Source organism: Lycium ferocissimum, chromosome 4 (genome assembly GCF_029784015.1).
Source record: "Lycium ferocissimum isolate CSIRO_LF1 chromosome 4, AGI_CSIRO_Lferr_CH_V1, whole genome shotgun sequence".
NCBI lineage: Eukaryota > Viridiplantae > Streptophyta > Magnoliopsida > Solanales > Solanaceae > Lycium > Lycium ferocissimum.
The window spans coordinates 38,675,851-38,701,838 of NC_081345.1; the positions used below are offsets into that span (position 1 = coordinate 38,675,851).

At 35.0% G+C, this 25,988-nt stretch overlaps 2 protein-coding genes across 2 annotated transcripts; both read right to left on the reverse strand.

The window, feature by feature from the left end:
- Positions 1-1,108: 1,108 nt before the first annotated feature.
- On the reverse strand, positions 1,109-3,131 carry LOC132052798 (LOB domain-containing protein 1-like). Its single transcript, XM_059444482.1, has 2 exons — positions 2,796-3,131; positions 1,109-1,807 (listed from the first exon to the last, which is right to left on the reverse strand). The coding sequence occupies exons 1-2, from the start codon at positions 3,036-3,038 to the stop codon at positions 1,454-1,456; spliced, it is 597 nt and encodes a 198-aa protein (XP_059300465.1). The 5' UTR covers positions 3,039-3,131; the 3' UTR covers positions 1,109-1,453.
- Positions 3,132-9,640: 6,509 nt separating this feature from the next.
- Positions 9,641-16,161, reverse strand: LOC132052799 (carbamoyl-phosphate synthase large chain, chloroplastic). Its single transcript, XM_059444483.1, has 3 exons — positions 14,679-16,161; positions 13,113-13,805; positions 9,641-11,440 (listed from the first exon to the last, which is right to left on the reverse strand). Exons 1-3 carry the CDS (start codon positions 16,023-16,025, stop codon positions 9,884-9,886), a joined length of 3,597 nt encoding a protein of 1,198 aa, XP_059300466.1. The 5' UTR covers positions 16,026-16,161; the 3' UTR covers positions 9,641-9,883.
- Between the last annotated feature and the right edge of the window lie 9,827 nt (positions 16,162-25,988).

Here is a 25,988-nt window from a genome sequence, read left to right on the forward strand (position 1 = left end):
AAAAAAAAAATAGTTTTGCTGTTTTACTCTATATATATAAGACTCTAGTTTGGCACGGCTGGGAATTTAAGAAAGTTTTTTACCTTTGAAAATTATGGACTTAAAAGATGTACTCTCTTTGTCCCAATTTATGTGATATATTTTCTTTTTTAGTCTGTACCAAAAAGAATGATGCATTTTTACATTTAGAAATAATTTAACTGAAAACTTCTCATTTTACTCTTAATGAAATGATTTAGAACCACACAAATATCTATGACTTGTTTTAGACCACAGGTTTCAAAAGTATTTATTTCTTTCTTAAACTTCGGGCTTAATTGGTCAAATTATATCACATAAATTGGTACGGAGGGAGGATATTTGTGCGACTGTAAAACTTTTGAAATTTGTAATCTTAAACATGATATAAATATTTGTGTAATAAAAATTTCTCATTAGGATAAATTGATATATGTAAAGTCATTTATTTTTAAATTTAGTTGTCATAAGATAGAATCCAAGAAAATATGAAAAGAAATATTTTAGTTAATTTTTTTCTAGATAGTGAATTAACTTCATTTGTGTGAGCTTGCTTACATTGCCGTTCTCAAATCCAAATAAAGGGGGATAGTTGTGGTAGACTTGCAAACAAGTTAAAATTTGATGAATTTCCATAAATAATACAGATTTTATTATTGTTCTAGATAGTGAATTACAAACAATTCAATTTTTATTATTAAGGAAAATAGGCTTAGAAAGCGCAACTTGGTCTAATATGACATTGTTGTTACACGACAGGAGTGAACATTTCAAATGTGAACAGACACTTGATTTCTTGTGGAATTACTCTGAGTATGTTATTCTTGTTGACGGACACTGTGGATTTGAAAGATGAAATAGTAAGATTCAACAAAACCATGATAACTAGATACTAAAGAGTCAAAGGTTTCATTTGCAATTCATATGGAAAATCAAGTAAATGTTTGCTATATTAAGCTGGTAGGTGACCAAAAAGTTTGGCGTAATTAGATTCAAATGTGAAGTGGGAATGGACTATACAGAAGGAAGAAGAGAAATATAAGAACATCTATTTGATTTGCTTTATCTAAATCATTTTAAAAAATAAAGATAACCTAACCAGACATAGTCCCAAATCTGTGATATCTATCAAGATCTCTTTCATATTATATTGCAACTTTGTTTTCCTTCCATAATCTTCTAGGAAGTAAATCGGCTTATATGACTCTAAACAGAGAGGCAGATGGACCCCGATTTACTAGATTCAACTGAATACAATATTTTTGATAAGAAGGCGTAAATATATAAGTATAATATTACAAATTTTAGCAGCATCTATAATTTCAATAGTGCAATAGTAAGGACTCAAAGATTAGACCTATCAAATTTAAGTTCTATATCAGTTTCTGTCGGATAATGTTCCAAATTTGAGGAACATATATATCTTCCTTCTTAATCATGTCCAAAGAGTCTCCCATAACGACCCAAAATTGTTGCTCTCGTCTAGGAAATTCATGTTATTTTGGAAATTGCCATGTCCAGTATTGGCGAACTTGTCCAAAGATTGTTCGGGTGATGTTGGTGGAGATTGGCCCATTTCCATGTAAATAAAGGCCATGAGATTAGCTTGTTGGCATTGCATATTGACAAGCTCAGCTTGTGTTTTGGCTAATTGTGCTTGAAGCTCATTCACTTGCTGTTGAAGTTGACAAATTGCCCCAGCAGAACCATAGACTGGATCCCTCAGCCTAGCGTTAGCCTCGTACACCATGCTGCTTACAGCATCTGCTCTTTGACATTCCGGCAATTCCTAATCAAAATTGAAAAAAATGATTTTAGATTTCGCCATCAAGTATTGAATTAGACATTGGCGAAGTCAAGAATTTCCTTTAAGAGTACAAAAGTCAATATATATTTGTAAAAAGTAATTTTGACTTATTTTTTATGTACACCGTATAATTATCAGCAAAGGGTGGTCAGTTTCATTATTTGACACAAGAAGCAATGAGTAGCTGGTAGCAATAAGCCATGATGTTTTTTATTTCTGGAAAAGTAAGAGAAATCAATGCACAAGCAACAAATGAAAATGTAACACGGAAAAGAACAGTAATTGGGATGTAAACAGAAAAAGGCTTCTTCACCAATAATTTATAAAGCAGATATGGTTGTTGGTACTCATTATAGTGTATCCAAAAGATTTGAAAGACTTTGGCCTCGAAATTAATTCCCTCCTCTACAATTCGAAGAGAAACATTAGGATTTCACTATCAACTTAAGATGTCAGTTTGGATAAATAACTATATAGCCACATGGGACTCTAAATTTTCAGCTTCAGCTTATTAAATACTACCACCTAATTGGTCCGGGCATTAAATAAACTAAATCGTACTATATTAAAGCATGTCCGCCTTTATTTGCCTATTGCACTTTGACCTTTTTTTTTGTTTTGTTCTTGATATTTTCTAACAAGTACACTAATATTAAATGCTGGGGGAGATACGGCACAAAAATTTTACTTCTTTGTATGTTTACTTCTTTTATAATTTGAATCCGATGTGTTAGTGATTAAATGAATCTCAAAAATAAAAGACTGTAAAAATGGAAAAATAAACATAGTAACTGTAACTAGTTTTTCAGTCACTATTTATTGCTAAAGCTAACAATTTAGTGAGTAGTAGTAACAAAGTAGGATATACATATACTAACATAACTTTGAAAAAATTCATCCACTTAAATTAAAATTGACCTAATTAGTAAAAACAGGAGCAAGTAATTAACTAGTGTAAGAACGTATGTACCTGCAAGAACTTGATAATGTTGCTAGCGCCAAAAACACGATGAGCAGTGCTGAATTTGATGGGGTCATTGGGAGGAAAATAAGGTGCCAACACACATTTCTCTGCGCATTTCCGCCGTAATATCTTACAGGCAGCACATGGTGTGACCACCACTCGTGGTGGAGATGGAGAGTTACGCCGCGGTGATGCGGAGCAAGGAGACAGTGGCGCTGTAGTGGTGATTGTCTTGTTGCTTGAGTCCATATTTTCTTTGTAAAAGTGTACGTGCAAGTAAGAAAGCAGAGAAAAAAAAAGGATACTAGGGGTGCTCTAAAACAGAGTGAGTGAAGTGAATATTTATAAGCCAAGAAACGATCGTCGGGGTAGGTTGGGCTTGGGTTTTGCGGGGGGGGGGGGGGGTGTGGATGACATCATAATTAGTTTATGTGAAATCACAACTTTTTTAAGAAAAAACTTTTGTAAGTATTTAAATTACACACATTGATGATGTAAAAGATTTTTTTTGCATTTAAGGGAGGAGTTAGTGTTTTCGCACGGGGTTTATGATTAGTTCATTCGAATCCAATATTTTCGACGGATACTACATATTTTAATTTATGTGAAAATCAATAAAAGCTTCAATGAATATATCCAAACTCATAATCTTAAAATTAAGACAATGAATTTAATACCAAAAACATTTAAGATCGAACACATCAAGCTAATATCTTAGATCTGTCTCTGTTTGGGACTTACCTTATAACTTGTCATTTACTATCTTTTATCAGATAACGATTCACATTAACTAATCCTAGTTGAGTTACCTATCTTTCTTCTTCTTTTTTTCCCTGCATGTGAAAACTCGCAGGATCAGCTTTGATTTTGGTTTAGCCGATTTTGGAGTCCCAATTTTACTACATTAGCCAATGTTAATTGAGAGGCAATTAACGCTTTCTTGTTTCCTAAAAAAATATTATGAAAGTAAAAAACATAAACCAAACAGAAAAATGAAAATTGGAAATCCCTATTCTAATCATTTAAGCAAACCAAAAGAAAACAGGAAAACAATTCCCAATCCTAGACATAGAAGGAAACAAATTCTCTTCCTATAAATTCACTTGCAAAGCCTCATATATAATTCCTCACTTTTCACCCAATTATTGAACTAATCTCCATTAGAGTTGCAATGGCCCCAAGCAAATTAGCAGCAAATAATTTAGAGAAACACCAACAATCAAGAATCGCAAAGATCTCAAGGGCAATAAAAACAGTTGCATTCAACAAACAAAAGATAAAAAAAGTTATTCCAAAAGGGTGATGAAGTTGAAGTGGCAAGTCAAGAATACGGCTTCATATGTTCTTACTACACAGCTACTGTTGTTTCTTCCATTGGCGCTGATCATTACAAAGTCAAATACAGAACATTGTCAACTTATGATAAATCCGCGCCACTAGAAGAGATTGTCACTGCAGTTGAGGTCCACCCTGTGCCACCTTATCAACATGAAACAATGTCATTAGACAAATTTCATCTATACGATATGGTTGATGTATTTTCCGACGATGGCTGGTGGCTTGGATTTATCACTGGAAAAATTGGAGAAGAATACTATGTCTATTTTCCTATAACTGGTGATAAAATTGCATATCCTCCTAGTGTGCTGAGATTTCATCAAGAATGGTCTAATGGGCAATGGCAAGTGGATATTTCTTCCAAGACAAGGAAGGATTTATGAGCTATACTGAATTCGATGTCAAGAGTTTTTTTTGATTTATTTTAGTGTAATATGAATGTGACAATCATTCTCTTTATGCCAATTCAAATTTTGTCGCAGAATTATTATATATGCTGATAAAGATTTTGATATGTTGAACATATAGTTTATTATGGTTTAGCATTGAATAGTCGATTATAAGTTGTCAAATACTTAGTCCTTAATACCGACTTTTAGGATAATTTCAAAAAAAGAAAAAAAGATAAAGTGGTGGTCTTCAAGGAACCATTGAAACAGAAGTGCACATAGGGACAAAAATCTCCAACTTTCCCGGACTTAAAGTCGCATGAGTAGTCAAAAGCATACCAGTGTAAATTAGAAAAATTTGGCTCTTTCTGCTTCCAAAATTCCAATAATATATATGACTAGTAAACTGCGCTAAGATTAAATCCTATCGAACAAAGTTCACTATTTAGAAACTGACTGACTTATCATCTTGGACATAAAGCCACCTGTAACTTAGACTTTGAATACGAAAAGCGCCATTACGGAAACTGTTGTTCTTTAAGAATTTTACTGTAGCATGTTTATTACTTATAAAACTATCTTGTGTAAACAGTGCATTCACAGAAATTATATACTGTTTATTATAATTCTAAGATTATAATACATCAATACAAACTAATTTTCTGAATCTCACTAATGGATGTTTGTCCAAGAACTTTGTTAATGTGTACAAGCTTAGTTTGTCAGCAGCAGAATTACTATCTTTAAGGAAATTTTAATATTGAAGATTAAATGTTTTTAATCGAAGATCATTAAAATCAAAAGTAAAGTAGCTCCCTATTTATAACATTGGATTAAGATAGGGTGATATTGATATAATGTTGGCTTTATAGGTTGATGTCATTAAGGAAATTGGTTCATAATTCCTACTATGCTAACCACCACTACATTACGTGTCTAGAAATGGAGAATGACAGAAAGAAGGATCATAGTAGGCTAAAATTGGTGGTTGGTTAAGGCGGTAGTAAAAAGGTCAGCTCGATTGACTCATGCATTAGAAAATGCCATTTTCATCCTTGTTTGAATCAAGTTGATTTTTTTCTGTGTTAATTTGCGCACACTTCGATAATTTCATGATTGTATACCTGCTACCTCCCAGCTTAAATTCTTCAATTTGAGATCACTTTAAGCTTGGAATTCTTTTTTTTTTTTTTCAGCTTATGCAGCCATAATTTGACAAACACAAATAGGTCTCCTCTGCTATGTAAAAGGACTCTTAGCTTAGTTACAACGTGTTTATCGAGTACATATACCATATTTTAAGCTCAATGTAATATCAGTACTTCAGTAGTACTAATACATACAAAGATATGTCACTAGTACTATATTTTCAATCCATCCGTTGCAAGAACTTGATAAAAAAAGAAAAAGGGAAAGATGAGAACTATACCAACAGCAACAATTAGGCCTCAATCTACTTAATTTGAACTCGTTTTATTCTATTACACAATAATTTATCACGATTACGTAAAGGGAAAATAGTACTCTAAATGAATAATAGTATGTAACATAGATGTTAACCCGAAAATAAAAGGACAGAGATGGTCAATAATATAATAAAAACACGAATTGATGGTCAAAATGCCTGGAACAGGGGATAAAATGCCCTATTAGACGAATGCCCTCTTTTGTACTTAACATCTCCTTTTCAGGCACTCGTCTCATTTTTTTAGATGCATGGGACTTGTCCACGCGGTGGAGATAATATGAGAAGTACGGGGAACCCAATAATTTAGAAAATCACTAAATACATACATATAATAAAATTTAGAATCCATAAATTTTAAATTCTGAATACGCCTCGACTTGTCAAAGTCATCATTATTGTGGGTATCACATTTTAATCTAACTTTAACTCACGAAATGAGTGGACTAGCTTGATCCAAACCTTCACAAATAACTTTTAATACATTTATATATCTGATGTGGATATTATAATATATCTCCAGCACGTAATACAGCAAAGTGATTTCACACACGCAGCTCTCCATGCAGTAATGATTTAGCTGCGTTTATATTGTTGAACTACTTGTAATGCTGCTTTCCACTTTTATACTCATTGTATCCATAGTCATAAATTGACCAACCAAAAGAATGTCACACTCGATGGAATGGCATTATATATCTTCTACTTTTAGTTCCCCATTTATTCCCCCCCCCCCTTTCAATTTTTATTTTATTTACTAAAGTCAAAATGAAAGGTTGAACGAGTAGGTTGCAGACTCAATTAATAGTACAAGCTAGCTCCTCTTAAACATATACTCCTAAATTATTTGGAATTTTGATTCTCTGAAGATCTTGCATTGATCATATGAATTTCATAATGAAAAGGATACTGCATTTAGTGCACAACCAAGGGTAAGACCGAAAATTTTGACTGTAAGTTATCATTGTTGTCATCAATAAGCCCAACCTAAGTTGTGCACCTAATTAATATCATGGGGAGAAAGACAAAAACACTTAAATCTGTCGAAGTTGGCAAGGCTTGTATATGCTCACTGTGCTTATCCTCCATGTCGAACTTGTAGAAATTATTAGTGTCTTATTAGATGGAATGCTAGAGGATCCCATATTCGTAATTTAGCTATAGAGAAACTTTTGTTCAATCAAATTTACATGTGTTATTATAGTTTGCAATGATACTTTTCCCGTCAATCAAAATTTAATGAGAGTTTAAGTCTCTTACAATATTAACAAGAAGCTAAAATAAAATTTCATTTTGGGTGTGTTTGGTAGGAAGGAAAATGTAACAAGAAGCTAAAATAAAATTTCATTTTGGGTGTGTTTGGTAGGAAGGAAAACGTTTTTTATGAAAAATGTTGTCCTGAAAAATAAGTAGCTTTCTTACTTATTTTTAGGTGTTTAGAAAGTAGAAAATATTGTTCCAAGATCATATCTATACAAATTAGGCAAACACTATAGGTGGGGGTGGATGGTACGTGGGACGGAGGTGGTAAGTGGGGGTGGATGGGAAGTTGGGAGTGGGAGGAGACAATTACTGTTGAGTTCCAAAACTTGTCTTCCCTACTACCATTTTCCTGTTGTTTAAGTAACTTGTTTGCTAGAGAAATGTTTTCTAAAACTTTTGACCAACTAAATTTGGATATGTGAAGATGAGGAGTGTGGATGCGCCAGTAAGGAGAAGTTGGCTATAACAGGAGTTAGGAGAGGTAGAGATAGGCCGAAGAAGAACTAGGGGTAGGTGATTAAACAAGACATACGTACTTATTACGCCTTTGCCACCGACATACATGACCCTAGATAAGAAGGTGTGGAGGTCGAGGATTAGGATAGGAGGTTAGTAGGTAGCCGAGTATTCTCCTAAGTAATAGTATTAGTTAGTAATCGCGTAGATTCTTTTCTTCGAGGTGTACGTACTACTATTTGTTGCTTCATTTATTTTTAATCTTGCAACTTTGTTGTCATATTTTTCTTGATATCATGCTTCAAATCCTTTTTATCCTTCGAGCCGAGGTCTATCGTAAACAGTCCCTACCCCACAAAGGTAGGGGTAAGGTCTGCGTACATCCTACCCTCCTCAGATCCCACTTATTGTTGTTGTTTGACCAACTAAACATGGAAATTTTGAAATATATCTTCCTGAAAACTTTTTCTTCTATACCAAACACACCCTTAGATTTTTTTCCCTTTTTGGTTTGGTAGTTTGACTTTAGAAAAGGAGAGGATAAAGAAAAGGAAGAATAGGAAAGTAAAAACAGTTTCCCTTTGAGGTCGATGGAACATAACAGTACATAAACTTAAGCAGAGCAAAGAGTTAGCTTAACATGTTCAATTTTCTTGTAAATCTACTTTTCAATGTAAGACTAAAAGCAAGCGGAATCAGTGGACACTGTATAATGAGTAGATGGATTACAAGTAGAAATTTGAGTCTCTATGGGAACATACTGCTAGAAATATGTCACCGAAGATTTTTTTTAGTTTTGAATATATGTTTGCTTGGCTTAATCTGGAGGAAATTTCCTCAATCTACAAACTGCAAGCTTTTAAGTATTTTGGTATAAATGGGAATATGGTATAGTTGCAACCATCATGCTGTAAATCTAATTTCATATCATGCTAAATTATAAGCTATATAATAGATGTTGATTAAAAAGCAGTGCTAAAGTTGCCTTATTTTAATCTGGACGTACTTCCTGAGAGTTGAAAGGCAATTTTACTTTTTTCTTTGTTTCGAGCCGAATAAGTTGAAAACTATATAGTCAATAACTACCTTTTGTCTCTAGCCTTCATACTAGCCGTTGTCACATTCATATATACCGATAAAGAAAATAGAGAGAGATGAAAAGAAAGAAAAAAATCCCAGAAAATCCCTCCTTTGTTTAATCTCGAGAGAAAGTCATGACTCTTGACACACTAGTTGAGTTGGGTTCAACTTGATGCTTCCCTCACTTATCGTGTCAAAGATTATATGAAAACCGACAGAAGCGAACCATACCGAATTGAATATTAGGTTTTAAAAATAGAACAGTAGGTTTTCATATAAATTTAGAACCGTACTAAAAAGTAGGCACAGAAAAAGTGCTGAACCCGATATTTATATGTATAAAACATATTTTGTAAATAATTTTTCTATGATTTTTATGCTGACGTTATTTTTTAGAAGAAACAAATAGCAGCACTTATTTCATATTTTTAACTTGGAGAGCTATTTTGACTTCTAAAATTAGATTTTATTGATCAAAGTTCACCATTTAGAAAAAAACTTATCGTATTGCAATTATGTTAAGCCACCTGTAACATAGATTCTGAATATGAAAAGCGCCATTAAAGAAAGTGCTTTTCCTCTTCAAAATTTGTTCTTTAAGAATTTTATTGAAACGTGTTTATTACCTTGAACTATCTTATACAGTGCATTTGTATTTTATTTTACTGCATAAGTTTTTCCTATCAGCAGGTTGATTTTTATTTTATTAACTTCTTCTCCTATTTTATTTTCCATTTCAGAGATGAGGAAGACAAGTACTTCAGCAGATAATAACTTCAACGGAGAACCAAGAACAAAAAATTTAAGCAACAATGACAGAGAAGCTCATGCAGCCACAATTAACAACATGAATCAGTAGATTCAAGAAACAGCACAACCGATTATAGTTGCATTAACAATTAGCACCATCATCACCTATTTTAATCTACAAATAGATTTGATGTTCCAGTACATTTGTTAAGCTAGTTCAGGAATAAAAAATTGGAGAAGTTCATTCACCGAATCCAGAACGCAACAAGAAGGCCACACTAACATAGATAGGGACGAAACGAAAATTAAAAAAAAATTACAAGCAACCAAGAACTGATTCACCTAATGGCAACTCAACTAGCAGAAATGGAAGATGCAGACTGAAGGTTTTTGAGCTCAGCTGCTACACTCCCGACATCAAAGTAATCCTGAAGAGCTTTCATCTCAATCTTATTGCATTTTAAGCTTTTAATTGCATCAGCGGTCGCCAAAGCCCCTGCAACTGTTGTTATTACAGGTATCTTATAAGCGAGGGCCATCCTTCTCAGCTTCCGTCCATCAATCTGATCAAGTGCATCTCCTGAACTTGTGATCACCATCAACTGAATCTGCCCATTGGCAATGAGATCAGCAGCATGTGGCCGCCCTTCATGCATTTTCAGCACTCTCTCCACTGGCATGCCTTCTAGTTTGAGTACACGTGCAGTTCCAGAAGTTGCAATAATTCGAAATCCAAGTTCCGAGAAGGCTCGACCAATTGTGGCAAGTTGGTTTTTTGTCAATTCATTTAAACTGAGGAACAAAGTGCCTGAAAGTGGCAGTTTCTGTCCAGCAGCAATTTGTGCTTTGGCAAATGCAATTGATGACTCATAGTGGATACCCATTACCTCACCAGTGCTGCGCATCTCAGGACCAAGAAGCACATCACATCCTGGGAATTTCTCAAATGGAAGAACAGCTTCTTTAACTGATACATGTCTTGGGATAACCTCCTTGGTGAAATTTAGGTCATATAGCGATTTTCCTGACATAACTAGAGCAGCGTATTTAGCCAACGGGCGCCCAATTGCCTTGGAAACAAAAGGAACTGTCCGTGATGCACGAGGGTTAGCCTCAAGCAAGAACACCTCACCGGAAGCAGAAATAGCATATTGACAATTCATGAGGCCACACACATTTAGCCTCTTTGCCAATTTCGTAGTCCACGACCGAATAGTTTCCAAGCATGAATCTGAAATTGTTTTTGTTGGAAGCATGCAAGCTGAATCACCTGAGTGAACCCCAGCCTGCTCAATGTGCTCCATTATTCCACCAATAACCACATTACCATGCAAATCAGCAAGTGCATCAATATCAATCTCTACAGCATCAGTTAAATACTTGTCAATCAGGACAGGACGCTCAGGGTCTACCTTAACAGCATTTTCAAGGTATGTGACTAATTTTTCATTGTTGTAAACTATCTCCATTGCCCGGCCACCTAAGACATAGGATGGTCTGACCACAACAGGGTATCCAATGTCTGCTGCAATGGCAAGGGCATCTTTTTCGCTCTTTGCAATACCGCCTTTTGGCTGCTCGATCTTTAATTCATTCAGGATGGCATTGAATCTCTCCCTATCTTCAGCTGCATCAATGTTATCAGGTGATGTGCCCCAAATGCTAACAAAGCCAGCTCCGCTTCTGGCTTTTGGCCTTCGCTCATCCAAGTAATTCTGAATCGGAAGAGCCAGTTTCAATGGCGTTTGACCTCCAAACTGCACAATAATACCATCAGGTCCTTCCAAGTCAATGATATTCAGAACATCTTCAACTGTCAGAGGCTCAAAGTAGAGACGGTCACTTGTGTCATAATCTGTAGAAACTGTCTCAGGGTTGGAATTCATCATAATTGTTTCATAGCCTGCATCCTGCCCAAAAACAAAAAAAAAAAAAAGGAGTCAAATTTCAAGGCTGAAAAGCAACATCGGAGCAAGTTGTAACCATAAAATGCAGTTATCAGAACCTAGACAGAAAAGACAGAAAGATATTATATTTCATATGCCAAGAAAAGAATTACTTTGGCTTTCTGCAATACACATGAAAACAGAGACTTATATGTATGAGTAACTCCTGTTATTATAGGTGCAGAATGACATGTAATAGTCTAGTTAATTGTACAACCAAAATAAATATGGATCGACTTGGAAGACTTTGAGCATTTTGTAGCTAAGGACAGTAACCGATCAAAACTAGCGTAAAATTTTCTAAATGCCATGTCTAAATGCCAAGTAAAATGGACCATAAGAATTGTTAAGCTGTAATAGTATCAAAATAATGCATTATCAAGCCCTCACAGACTTTTACGTCTCCGTTTTATCTGTAAGGGATGCATGGAGTTAGCAAATTGTTCAAGGACAATTATAAAGATGACTATATGTCAAAATAATAGGACAAAAAAGGTGAAACTTAAAAGTAAATTTATAGTCAAGAAGTGCATTAAGTTCCATTAATCATTCCATGTCAAAAAAGAAAGAACAAAAAAAGAAAAAATCATGAATCAGAAGACTAGCTATAAAATAACTTATGAACCAGAACACTAATTAACTATAAAATTTAAGCATCACAGAGCTACATACAATGAGAATAATTAGTAACCATGTTCACAAAACAGTAAATTTAATGGCTATGTCTATCCATATGCTGCTCTAGAGAATTAACCAACTAATATAGATACAAGAAACATTTTTAACTTTTTGTTTTGCCTTGCATATTTCTTTTTTTTTTTTTTTTTTTTGATGATATGGGAACCCGCAGCCGCTACCCTTCGGGTGCGCACGGTAAAACCCAGCTCCTGTGCAATAGCTCGCAAACCACACAGGAGAGTTAACCCGCACTAGGCAAGCCCCGTGCAACGAGCTCGACCCAGAAGGCAAATCCCCTGCTATCGTAAGCAGGGGGTTTCGAACCTGAGACCTCCATTATGAAAGCCCCATGCTCAACCAACTGAGACACCCTTGCGGGTTTGCCTTGCATTTTTCTTAATAAGAATAAATATTCCACAATAAGCATGCATCAAGTTCAGTTGGTTAAATTCTGATATCGCCAAGCTATACAGACCAATGCAACAGAGATGCATGAAATGATTCAGTAATCAACAGAAAGCCACAGTTCAAAATAGTAAAATTGTATCAAAATGAACCTTGATTTGTCAAATTGTTTTTTCTGCATCATAGTGAATTTTTTTTTATTTTTTTTTGGGGGTACTTCCTGCATTGTGTAATCTGAAATTCATCATTCTAAAAACATGAAAATCCATTCTACCAGTGTGATATTTCTAATTGCAGCCATGCTTATAGGAGTCTTCTATGTTCAAAGGAACGTGTAGAACATGCCATTCATTTCCCAGAATTATCAACTTTCGGATTTCAGTTGTTTTGCAGAGTAATCAGATAATTAGAATCATTATATGGAAGAAACCTTATCACAATGTAAGCATCTACTCAGATTCTATTCAAGTTATTCATTGGCAGTTGAAGAAGTATCACCTAAAAAGCAATGCAGAAAAATTGGACCATAAATCAATTATCAAGAAACACAAACCTGAAGGGCAAAGGACGTATGACAGCAACAATAATCAAACTCAATACCCTGTCCAATTCGGTTTGGACCTCCACCTAAAATCAACACTTTTTTCTTTCCGGTAGGAGCTGATTCACACTCATGGTCATAAGATGAATACATATAAGGCGTATCAGCATCAAATTCTGCAGCACATGTATCAACTCGTTTATATGTTGGTTTCACACCCAAAGACAAACGCCTTGCTCGAACCTCCTTCTCATTGGACTTCATCACGAAAGCTATTTGCCTGTCACTAAACCCTCTTTTTTTCACTTCATATAAGTCATCCTTTGTTAGGTCAGACAAACTGCGAGCCATAAGGAATTGCTCCACATCTACAAGCTCCCTTAGCTGAGTGAGGAACCATTTGTCTATGTAACTGAGCTCATGGATGTCATCAACCTTCATCCCCCTCTTCATTGCTGCATATACGGCGTGGATGCGATCAGGATTAGGAACCCGAAGACTATACTTCAATTTGTCCCAGTCCCAATCCAATTCCTTAACCTGAGCACAACCCCATCCAGAAAAACCACATTCCAGAGACCGCACTGCTTTTTGGAAGGATTCTTGGAATGTGCGACCGACTGCCATGGATTCACCAACAGACTTCATCTGAGTCGTCAATATGGCCTCAGATCCAGGGAATTTCTCAAATGCAAACCTCGGTATCTGCACAACTTTTTATTGTTTAGAAAACTAAATGAACACGTCGCATAGACTCTAGCAAAAAAACTTGCCAGCAGCAATAAAAAAATTACCATAATTCAAAGAACAAGTACTAGGAATCAAGCTGAGACAGAGATGCTAGGGGTCATTTTTGTTGGTAAGAATCATGTATTCCTCTTTATTTTATCATACACTGTCTCTACAAAATCCAGGTTGAATATTAACCATATTGGTCATAACTAGGACCAAATAATTCACTGTACCAAAGGAAAGAAGGCTGGTGAATGTTTCTGGGTGTCAAGACACCTTCATATGCAGGACTCTGTTTTTAACTTACTACAATCTAGAAACCAGTCTGGGGGATGTAAGATTCAGTAGAACTAATTGGCAAGGTGTAAGTTTTTTGTTTTGAACAGGATCCCTCATATAATTTTTGTATGTAAAGTTCACAACTCAGTATCACTTTGGTACTGAGTTTTACTATTAATACAAGTGGTTACCTCACTCAAAAAGAAACTAGATACCTGTCTAACTCCTAAGTAACTTAATCGAGAAAAAATGAGACAACTGACTAAGTATTACAGAATTTTTTTAGTAACACTAGCTTGTTATAGAGATGAGTACGTGTGAAGGCCATAAATAAACACCTTAATGCAGGGCTCTAATTCTTAACTTAGTAGAAACTAGATACCGTTCTTACTCCTAAATAACTGAACAGAGACATATTGAGACAACCAAATGAATATTATGGAGTATTCTTTTATAAGTAACACCTCATCAAAATTCTAAGCAGAAAATTAACACATAAGGGAAACATACAACACAAGGAAACTGGAATTTAAGAGAAGAAACAAAGTTAAAGATAAAGATACTTGCCTTTGTAACTACATAATCTATTGATGGCTCAAAACTAGCTGGAGTCTTCTTTGTGATATCATTAGGAATCTGATCCAGAGAGTATCCCACAGATAGCTTAGCAGCCATCTTAGCTATCGGAAAGCCAGTTGCTTTTGAGGCTAAAGCTGAAGACCTTGAAACTCTAGGATTCATTTCAATTACCATCACTTCCCCATCAACTGGATTTACAGCAAATTGCACATTAGAACCACCACATTCAACTCCAATTTCCCTAATAATAGCAATCGAATAATCCCTAAGTCGTTGGTACTCCTTATCTGTTAAAGTCTGAGCGGGAGCCACAGTTATCGAGTCCCCCGTGTGGACCCCCATAGGATCAATATTCTCGATCGAACAGATAATAACGACATTGTCAGCCAAGTCTCTCATAACCTCAAGCTCATATTCTTTCCAACCTAACAAAGACTTCTCAACCAAAATCTGAGAAGTCAAACTAGCTGCTAACCCCGACTTACATATCGCCTCGAATTCCTCTCTATTATAAGCAATTCCACCACCGGTCCCGCCTAACGTAAAAGCTGGCCTAATAATCAAAGGAAACTCGCCAATCTCACCAGCTATCTCAAAGCACTCCTCCAATGTATTCCCAATCCCTGAAGGTGGAGTCTTTATACCAATATTCTTCATTGCTTGCTTAAACAAATCCCTATCCTCGGCTTTTTTAATCGCATCAAGCTTCGCCCCAATCAACTCGACCCCATATTTTTCAAGAACCCCACTTTCCGCCAACGCTACAGCTAAATTAAGAGCAGTTTGTCCACCCATTGTTGGCAATAATGCATCAGGCCTCTCATTCTTCAACACTTGCTCCACTAATTCTGGTGTCATTGGCTCAATATAAGTCCGATTCGCGGTTTCAGGATCAGTCATAATAGTTGCAGGATTTGAATTAATCAATATCACTTCATACCCTTCTTCTCTAAGAGCTTTACAAGCTTGAGTACCTGAATAATCAAACTCACAAGCTTGTCCTATCACTATTGGACCTGCTCCAAGTATCAATATCTTCTTTATATCTGTTCTTTTCCCTGATTTCTGGTTTCCAAGAAACCCCTTTTCAACAGTTTCATTAATTTTCTCATTAACAATTGAATTTACCCTTTTGGGCAAATGGGTGTTTCCAAAAATGTGTGGCCTAGATTGGAGGTGCAAAAAAGAAGACTTTTTGTAAACTGTGGATTTGGGAAATAGTGGAAAAAGTTGGGTTCTTGATGAATATATTCTTGAAGGGGGAAGAACATAGGAAGAAGAAGAGGATATGAGTTTATATGCAGCATTTTCACAGTGATTCATACAATAATCCATTTTTGATTTGAAGACAATTGATTAGGGTTTTATGGATTTTGGAAATGCTGTTTTCTGGTTTTTAGCAGAGTGGTGGAGGAGGAAGGATAGAAAGTGGGGTTTCAGTTGAGGCTAGGGTTTTAGAAGTACTACTAGTGGTAATTAACTGAGATTCGCTCATCAATTAAAAAATAAATAATTAAAGAAGAAAAAAATGGGACAGGGAAAACATAAACGAGGTTTGGGCAAAATAGGAGTAGAAATAAAATTGGAAAAATGGAAACGAGAAGATAAATACATTTTTGTCCCCATTCTGCCAATATTATGACAACTAGACTGCGTATGCCCGTGCGCAACACTTTGGGTGTATCTATGTGTATGTAATTGTGTTTCGATAGTGATAATATATATATTTTATATTATTAATAAACATACATAAGTTTGCACTGTTCTTATACATACATATATATACTATGTTCAAAACACGATTAATATAACATTATAGTTTGTGCTCCGTATCCAAAACTTTATTATATTAGTGTTTGCTATGAATACAAGTTGGCAAAAATTTATTAATACTTTTTAAAAGAGAAGACTTGTTTAAAAGGAAACTATTTTCCTCTTTAAGATAAAACAATAAGAATATTTAAGCATGGTTGATACTTTGAATTTTAATTTGATTAATTTAAAGGTGTAAAATATTCTATTGTTAATGTATGTAGATTGGACCTAAACAATACTTATTATTTTTTATCAAATTTTGATTTGGATAATTCTAATTCAAATTATTAAATTAATTTTACATGTTTAAAACAAAACAAAGTAGAAATTTGATTTTCTATTTAAACGAAGAACTATTATTTTTTAATTTTTGATAAATATTCTTGGTTTGGCTCATTTTACTTGTCATGTTGTCTTTTGCATGATTTGTAAGGAAACGTCATTTAGAATTATAATTTGACTAATTTACCTTATTAATTATTTGATCTCCATTAAATATTATTTTTTCTTTTATGATATTAATCTCTTTTCACATTTATTAGAGTAAGAATAAAAATGAAAAAGTAATTAAATTCTATCTTATTTTAAAATATAAATATTTTAAGTATATTTATTTAGTAAACATAACAAATAAATGACATGGAGGAATAGCAAATACAACAGTTAAATATCTAGATTAGATCTCAGGCTAATATAAGAAAAGAAAGGAAATTGTATGGTTTGGCTACTTAATCTTTTGAAGAAATAATTTCATTTGCTCCCACTAATGGGTTGATATGCATGTTGACAATGAATCCATCATTATTGACGTAATGGGGATCTTTAATTACATTGAATATTGTTTGATTTTTTAATATGATGCGACGTTTTTTTTTTTTGACATTGCTTGTTTTTTAATATGGGGTCTACTTTTTTCTTTTTTTTTTTGATATTGCTTAATTTTTTTTAATATGGGGTCCACTTTTTTTTTTTTTGTTACATGAGTTTAGAGATGGCGGGGTTAACTTTTTTTCCTTTTTTTTTTTTTAATATTGTTTGGTATTTTTAGTATGGGGCCCACCTTATTTTTTTTTTTTTAAGGGATGACTGACGACTATAGTAGAAATTTGAAGTTTTGAACAAGTTGAAATACTTAATTATCTATATCTATCTATCTATCTATATATATATAAAAGCAGGACATAGCCCGGTGACATGGCGCTCTAAAAACTCAGAATTAGTATTTATCTTTTTTTGGATTTCAGCCTAATTTCTGTCTTTAGTAGTAACTCTTTGCTATTTTAAAAAAGTTGGAAACCGAAACGTCGCTATTAAGGAAATGAATCAATCTATATATATCTATATATATAAAAACAAGACATAGCCCGGTGACGTGGCGCTCTAAAAACTCAGAATTAGTATTTATCTTTTTCTTGGTTTTTTTGAATTTTCAGCCTAATTTCTCTCTTTCGTAGTAACTCTTTGCTATTTTAAAAAATTGGAAACCGAAACGACGCTATTATGGAAATGAATCAATTACTATTAAACTAACAGACGTTACTCTCCATTACAATCCCAACAATCACCTCCACTTGGAAATGAATACAGTTTTGTTTATTACTTCTCCTAAAACGTTACTCCCCTAATAGACGGGTTTGGAAAAGCTACAAAATAATGGCTGCAAATTATGTTGCGCCGCTCCATGATCCTCTTTGTCTTTCAATAAAAGGTGGGAGAGAAGACCAACAACATTCTTTTGACACTCCTCTCTACAGGGTAAGTTTAAAGCTCTATCATTATAGTATGAATAGGTATGTAATGCTTTTTCTAAGATTTCGTTGACTGTTTATTTTTCTATACATCTGATTCTTTACTATTGTACTCCATGTTTCACATTATATATTTTCATTTAATTTTTGCTTTTTCTAAGATTTGTTTTGTTGTTTAATTCTTTTATACGTCTGATTCATGAAATATAATAAATCTTATTATTCACATTCACAGGATATTTTTACTAATAAATTAGAACGACACACCTTTTTGAAAGGGTGTTTCAAATTATTTTCCTTCTTTAAAATATAAATAAATAGAGGGAAAAAGGTAAAATTCTGATAAAAAAGTTTCAGAAACAGTGTTGCGTCATGTCGGGAAGAGAAGTCTAAGATCCACTCAAACTCACTTTTGTCTTGAGTTTGTATTCATTCCTAAGTTCATCTATTATCTTTCTCAACTTGACATTTTATTTGTCATCACTTTCATTAACCAGAGTTAGAGAATGCAACTGTAATACAGGTTTGTCTTTTTTCTCTTGATTTTCCTTACATTTTATTTTGAGAAGTCCAGAAGTCATATTGCTTTGTGATCAACAAATTAATTCATATTAATTACTCCATAACCGTTATTAACCGTAATAGACAACACAAGGAAACCCTTTTGAACCAACCAATGATTCCAATTTTAAGGCCAATATTGTTTATTATTCTGGGAGTCTTTCAGCCAAGTGTTAGTAGAATATATTAGACTTTCATTTTGCCCCAAATATTGGTATTGAATAGGGTGGTTCATACGGCCTCGCTGACAATTGAGTGTGGCATTCCATGCAATGAATATCAATCAATGGCATCTTCGGTGTCAAGGTAGATCTTTTTTTTTTTTTTTTTTTTTTTTGCATTTCAAGATATATCGTATAAAGAAGAGAAAGATAACCAGTCCTCTTGGGCATCCGAGAGTGTTATGGAAAAAGGACCAAGGAAAATAAGTAGCAAAAAATGAATTCAAAAGAAAAAACAAACAACTCAGAGATGTGATAGTCTTTTTTAAAACGTTTTCTTCTTAGAAACTCATGTTTCCTACTACCTTTTTTTTCCTCTCTATTCAGGGACTTGTATAATATTTGAGAGTCAAGAAGGATTTCAGAGAAGTACATATTACACAGGCATGTACCAAAATGAATTTTATGACTTTCTTCTTCTCCTTTTTGGACTCTTTGCATCTCCATACTTAATTCCCTTTTTTTCTCCCTGTGTGTTTTGAAGGATTTTTTTATATATTTAATTTAATTAAACTATCAGTGATGGAATACTGAAATAGCCAAAAACAAACTTTCGAAAATTTGCAGCGAATTCTAAGAGGAAAATTAGAGTGGATTTGTAGGCACAAGAGGGAGTAAAGTTTCTGATTTTTGGAGAGAGGGAGGAAGCCCATAGGTTACGTAACTATTCAAGGCTAAACTACATAAATATCCTTGAATCTTTTTTGTTCATTTTGAGTATTTATAATAATATCAAAAGTACTCCGATTGTGATTGAAATATTGATTTATATGCTTTTCAATTTTCTGATTAGGAGTCAGTAGTTTCCTCTCCTATTTCATTTTAACAAAAAAAAAAATTAAGGAATTTGGTCTTTCCTTTATTTTATTGCTATTGTTGTTAGTTATTTTTGGAAAAGTTTTGATAAGTGAGAAAGAACTGTAGAATTGTCTATTTTGCTGTGATTTCCTATAATTAATAATTTATAATCGATCAAGTGTTATATATTACTATGCAACAATACTTTCAAGTTTTACTCAGAAAGAGATTTGATTTGTTTAGAATTTAAAGGGATAATATCAAAATACCCCCAACGTTTGACCAAATCGCCAACTACACACCTAACCTTTGCGTTGGACCTATTACCCCCCCCGAAATTTTTTTCGCATTAAAATGCCCCTTTTTTCTTTGATGTGGCGATCAATATGCCAACCCCCAATTATTAAATAGTGCTTGTCTACACGCGCTTCGGCCCACGTGTCACATATTTAATTTCGGCCTTCTTTTTTGAGTACCAGCCCTAAATTAAACACCATCCCAATTCTCTTCTTCACAAAAACGGACCATCCCAAATTTCACGATAAACACCATTTTCAACCCCAATCTTTGTTTTCATTTTCTCACGTACATATTCTCTTCTTCACAAAAACGTAGCAGCCATCCCAAAGGTTAGTTTCCTTACATTTTTTTTTTCTTTCAAAAAATGATACTAGGATTTTCATTATATTGTTTGAAATCCGGACTATAAAAAACAAATTTTCATAGTTCCTAATCGTAATCGCACATTTATTATCATATTGTGCATATTGTTTGATTTTTTTTTTTCAAAAACGATGTATAGGGTTTTGATTCTTGTGCATATTATTATCATTTTTTTGATTCCGTTTGACATTAAGTTGAATTACTTGGTATTCTTTGTTTTTTTATTTTGTATTTAGGTAGTACATGGTCGATTTTGTGTATGTAACCTTAAGATGGTACCATGGAGGTGTGTTACACTTAAATAATGGGGAGCCAATATATGAAAGGGGAAGTTGGTTTGATATATTCAATGTCGATATTTGATATGTTGTCTTTTTGAGTTGAGAGACTTTATTAAAGAATTAGGATACACAACTACTTGCACATTCGGTATTAAGCCACCTCTTGTGGCATTTGGTAGATGTTGATAGTGATGAGGTTATTTTAAATATGTTGTCGGTTTGAATGATGGTGACAACGTGGAGGTTTTTGTCAAGACATGGTTGATGGCGCTTGTTGACCCGCTTTATTAGAATATGTTAGTCACGAGGATAGGGAGGAATCTTGTTCCCCTTTAATAAAGGGGGATGACATAGGGGGCGATGAAAGATGTAGTAATGAAAGGGTTGTTGAGAGCCCTTAAATTGTCCTAATGCACCTTTGTCCTTTTCTACTCAAACTTGTGAAAAAACACCTCCTCCTACCTCCTATACAATCGTTACTCTTCGAAAACACACCACCCCATTCCTCTTTTACTTCAAATTTTTCTGTTCCGGAGAAAAACACCTCCTACCTATCCACACTGTTCGTTGCTCCCGAAGAAACAACACCCCATTCCTCTTTTACAGATTTTGAAAATACGGGCGGGACCTTCCTCTTTCTGCTCATGAAGATCTTAAAGATGTAGGTCCAGTTGGATCCGGATTCCTTAGATGAGGTCTCGATTTCTAACCGATGATAGTGAACAATCAGAGATGACATAGAAGGGGAAGGTGAGGATGAATACAAGTGATGAAAATGAGGTAAGAGAGTTGAGGGTCGAAAGGAGGATTGAATTTCGTAGGAGAAAAAGAAGTGAGAGGGCAAAACCTGCAAGAGGTTAGTGCCGGTGTGGATCTAGGATTTGATGAAACTAGAATAGGTAAGGTTGGTCTTGAGGGTAGGTTAGGAGGTGATGAACCTTACATTGATAGTTCTGATGATAGCTTTGAAATAGATGAGGATGAGGGTTGGGATGATGAGAGGACATTGAATGTTGTTGGGGTAAATCTGCCAAGAAGACAAAGGTTTACAAGAAGGAAGAATGATAAGAACAAAATCATTCATGACCCAGCCAAGAAAGTTGTATGGCGATTTGGGTATGGTCTTTAAAGATGTTGATGAGTTTAGGAGCGAGAACAAAATATCTTTGAAGGAAAAGGGTTAAAGTAGAAAAGTGGGTGAATGAGCCTACAAAGGTTAGGGTGAGGTGCAAGGATGGTTGTCCATGGTTATTGTATGCTAGGCTTGATAAAACCACAGATGATTTCCAAATTAAAACTTACATTCCAAAGCATACTTGCCTCCAAACTGAAACTACTTGTGTAATGCCAAGTTTATTGTCGAGACTTATAGAAAGAGAATACCGAGCAGCCAAACATTAAAGTTGTTCAGTTGCAAGAGCTAATTAGGACAAAGTTTAATCTTCATGTTGGTAAGACCACATAGAAAGCAAGAGCAAAAAATCGAAAGAAATCATGGGAGATCATATTCGGGAGTTTGGAAAATCCTTGACTACGAGGATGAATTGTTAAGGACTAATCCGGTTCCACTTGTGTAGTTAAACTTGCTGAACCAAATGCCGATAGTTCTGTTTTTGCAGCTTTTATATCTGTTTTGATGCTTTGAAGAAAGCATTTCAAAGACCTTTGTAGAAAATGTATTGGTTTAGATGGTTGTTTTACGAAAGGGGTTTGTAGAGGCAGGTTGTTGGTAGTCAGTGTGTAGAGATGATAATAACCAAATGTTGCCTCTGGCATGGGCTGTGGTGGAGTATGAAAACAAGAACACTTGGACTTGGTTTATCAGAATTTTGAAGGAAGATTTGGCACTTGGAGATGGGACAGATTTAACATTGATAACAGATATGCAGCAGGTATGTACACTAGAGATTTGTTGCAATTTTTTTTTCATGAAAAGTCATGTGTTTTCATCTATACTAACTGCTACTATTTCGGGGACTATTTGTTGCTATTCAAGATGTTGAACACGGAAAGTGTGCTAGGCACATCTTAGCTAACTTTAGCAAAGACCGGAGAGGGCTACAAAGAAGACGGCAGTTTTGGAGAATTGCCAAAAGCACCTTTGAGTCTCTAAGGAGAAATATTGAGCTGATGAAGTTGCTTGGTCCAACGAAAATGATGGACAAACTGATGTATTACAACATAAATTATTGGTGTAAGGTCTACTTCAACACTAATGTAAAAGTAGATTCCCGTAGATAACAATATGGCCGAGTGTTTTAATGCTTGGATCATGGGTCAGTATGAGTAATGCATATTTACCTTGCTGTTGCTCCTGTTTTGACAAACTGTTTGTAGATAACAATATGACTGTTTGTTTATTGGCTAACTGGTAGGCACAAAACTATAATAACAATGCTTGAGGATATTAGGGTGAAAATGATGGCAAGGATTGGAACATTAAGGAGTTTGTAAACACTTGGAAATGTAACTACTCTCCAATGTGTACGAAGGTGTTAGAGGAAAATGCTACACTTTCAATGCAATGTAACATTGAGTTTAATGGAGTTCTTTGGTTTTGAAATTAGGAAGGACTATATCAACACACTGTGGATATTTCTAAAAGGCGATGCGAGTTGTAGGGTGTGGCGGCTAAAAGGCATCCCATGTGCACATGCTTTGCTGCAATTCGATTCAAAAGGTATGATCCACTTGGCTACATTGACCATTGCTATAGCAAGCAGACTTACATAAGAACATATGAGCATGTTCTTTCACAAACATGGAAATGTGGCACGTCTCTACCCGCCCTAGTGTGGCTCCACGGACATAAAAAGCATGCACGGTAAGCCTCAAAAGAAGGAAGGAGGCGGTGAAATTCAAAGTACGGGAAGATGCCAAGAAGCTGGAATGGCCATGACTTGTAGCAACTGCCATAATAGAGGCCACAACAAGAGAAGGTGTCCAAAAAAGACTCGGCATGGACAGAACCAGCAAGCTCTAGCAGTGGAAGGGCCAACACATCACAACCACCATCTTCAAGCAAGGTCATGGGGAGACCAAAGAAACCACCAACAAAACTAGTACCTGTTGAAAAAGAGGCCAAGAGGAAGACCTAGGAAAAGCGCCCAAGTAGGAAATAATTATGGAGGTTCATGCTTCATGTTCTCGTCCCGCAAAGAACTAGTGCACAGACCCAGCTGCTAAAAGAGGAAGAGGAAGTGGCACTAGTGCACTATATAAAAGGCCAGAGTAATGGGAATGGGTGTTTTCCGGGCAGAAAATGGGTTCAAAACAGTTAATGTAGTGCCTTAATACGCACAAGTGTTCTTTTATGTGTTGTTTCCATTACTAAGTGTTATTTTATGTGTTGTTTCCATTACTAACTCCTTGGTATAATTTGCGTGAACGACACAGCATGTCGCTGCAGGATTGTGTCAACTAGTAAAGCAAAGGTGACCAGATCAGCAGTTACCACTGGTGACATTGGCTACAAGCCAAGTGCAAATAGTAAGCTGAAATGGAGAGGCAATGAAGCAATCACAACCAGGAAACTACAAGAGATACAGGAGAAAATGACAAAAGGTAGAGGTAAATCAGCAAACCCAAGCCAAGAAAGCACTCTCACACCCAAGCGACCATGGAAAATATAATTATGATGAAAATGTCCCTGCATAGTTCTTCAATGTACACATTTATGGATTGACATTTTAGTATTTTGTCTTGTTCGTTTAATCAAAACAACATATTAGTACTTTGTCTTGTTCGTTTAATCAAAACAACATTTTAGTATTTTGTCTTGTTCGTTTAATCAAAACAACACTACAGTACATAGCTGTTTAACGTGTTCCAATTCCATTTCAGCTTGACATAGCTGTTAAACGTGTACAAATTCAAGAACGGGCATGAATTTAATATGGTCAACAAAGACGATTAAAGGCACTAAATACGACATGGTCAAGGACCGTTAAATGGCACTAAATCCAACATGGTCAAGGACCATTAAATGCATTTTTTTGCACGGATTGCCCTTCGTTTGGGGTGGTCTTTAAATTTTGCCACTCAAATTTGTGGTCTTTAAATTTTGCCCTTCATATTTGTGGTCTTTAAATTTTGCCCTTCATATTTGTGGTCTTTAAATTTTGCAAGGCAGGACTAGGGGAGTGTATGCCGGATCCAGCATACAATCTTTAAGAAAAAGTTAAAGTTATGCCGGATCCGGCATAACTAAAAGTCTGCCCCTCAAGGCAAAGTCTTGGACTTTTAGTTAAACATAACTAAACTGGGAGCGCATATAAAATTTAAACTTTGCCTTATAGAAACTTTTTTGGTTGAAGTCTGTTGCTAATCTACCTTGTATTACTACCAAAGTGTGAATTTGTATCAGGATGGACATTTGGTTGTAGCATAATACTTTTCCATGTAACTTTGGTATATATGCTTGAAAAAATACATATATATGCTTCAAGGGGCAAAGTTTGCCCATAAGGCATAAGTATGCCCCCCGTCGGCATAAGTTTGGTAAATCCTTAACAAGTTTATGCCGATGGGGCATACTTTTAATGGGCAAAATTTTATTGATCCGGCATAAACTTATGAAGAAATTATCAAAGTTATGCGGGAACCGGCATACCCATCAAATGCCCATAAGACATAAGTATGCCGGGTCCGGCATAACTTTCTAATTCCTTCTTCTTGGGGGCATAGCGAAGTTACATGGAACCAAATGTCCATCCCAGATACAAATTCACACTTTGGCTGGCAATACAATGTAGATTAGCAACTGTTGATAGACTTCAACCAAAAAAAAAGTTTGCCTTATAAGGCAAAGTTAAAATTTTATATGCCGCCTCCGGCAGACTTTTAGTTATGTCTCTTTTAGTTATCCGGATGCATAACTTTAACTTTTCTTAAAGTGTATCTTTTGCATACACTCCCCTAGTCTGCCTTGCAAAATTTAAAGACCACAAATATGAAGGGCAAAATTTAAAGACCACAAATATGAAGGGCAAAATTTAAAGACCAAATTTAGGCAAGATTAAAGACCACCCCAAACGAAGCGGCAATCCGTGCAAAAAAATGTTGAAACCATCTATATAACACAACAAACACAACAACTAGTGCACAGTGACAGAGCACAACAAACACAACAACATATAACATCTACATCATACCAAAAGAAGATGCTAGCTTTCTTTGTGAAAAAGTTAACCCGTTCTTACGTGCAAGCCG

Bases quoted from the DNA above. Each gene is read 5' to 3' on its own strand.
- LOC132052798 (XM_059444482.1), bottom strand. From the start codon at position 3,038: ATGGACTCAAGCAACAAGACAATCACCACTACAGCGCCACTGTCTCCT. The intron at 1,808-2,795 runs GTACATACGTTC...AATTTTGATTAG, and splicing joins ACATTATCAAGTTCTTGCAG to GAATTGCCGGAATGTCAAAG.
- LOC132052799 (XM_059444483.1), bottom strand. From the start codon at position 16,025: ATGGATTATTGTATGAATCACTGTGAAAATGCTGCATATAAACTCATA. The intron at 13,806-14,678 runs GCAAGTATCTTT...AAAGTTGTGCAG, and splicing joins TAGATTATGTAGTTACAAAG to ATACCGAGGTTTGCATTTGA. The intron at 11,441-13,112 runs GTTTGTGTTTCT...GTTTTTGGGCAG, and splicing joins ATACGTCCTTTGCCCTTCAG to GATGCAGGCTATGAAACAAT.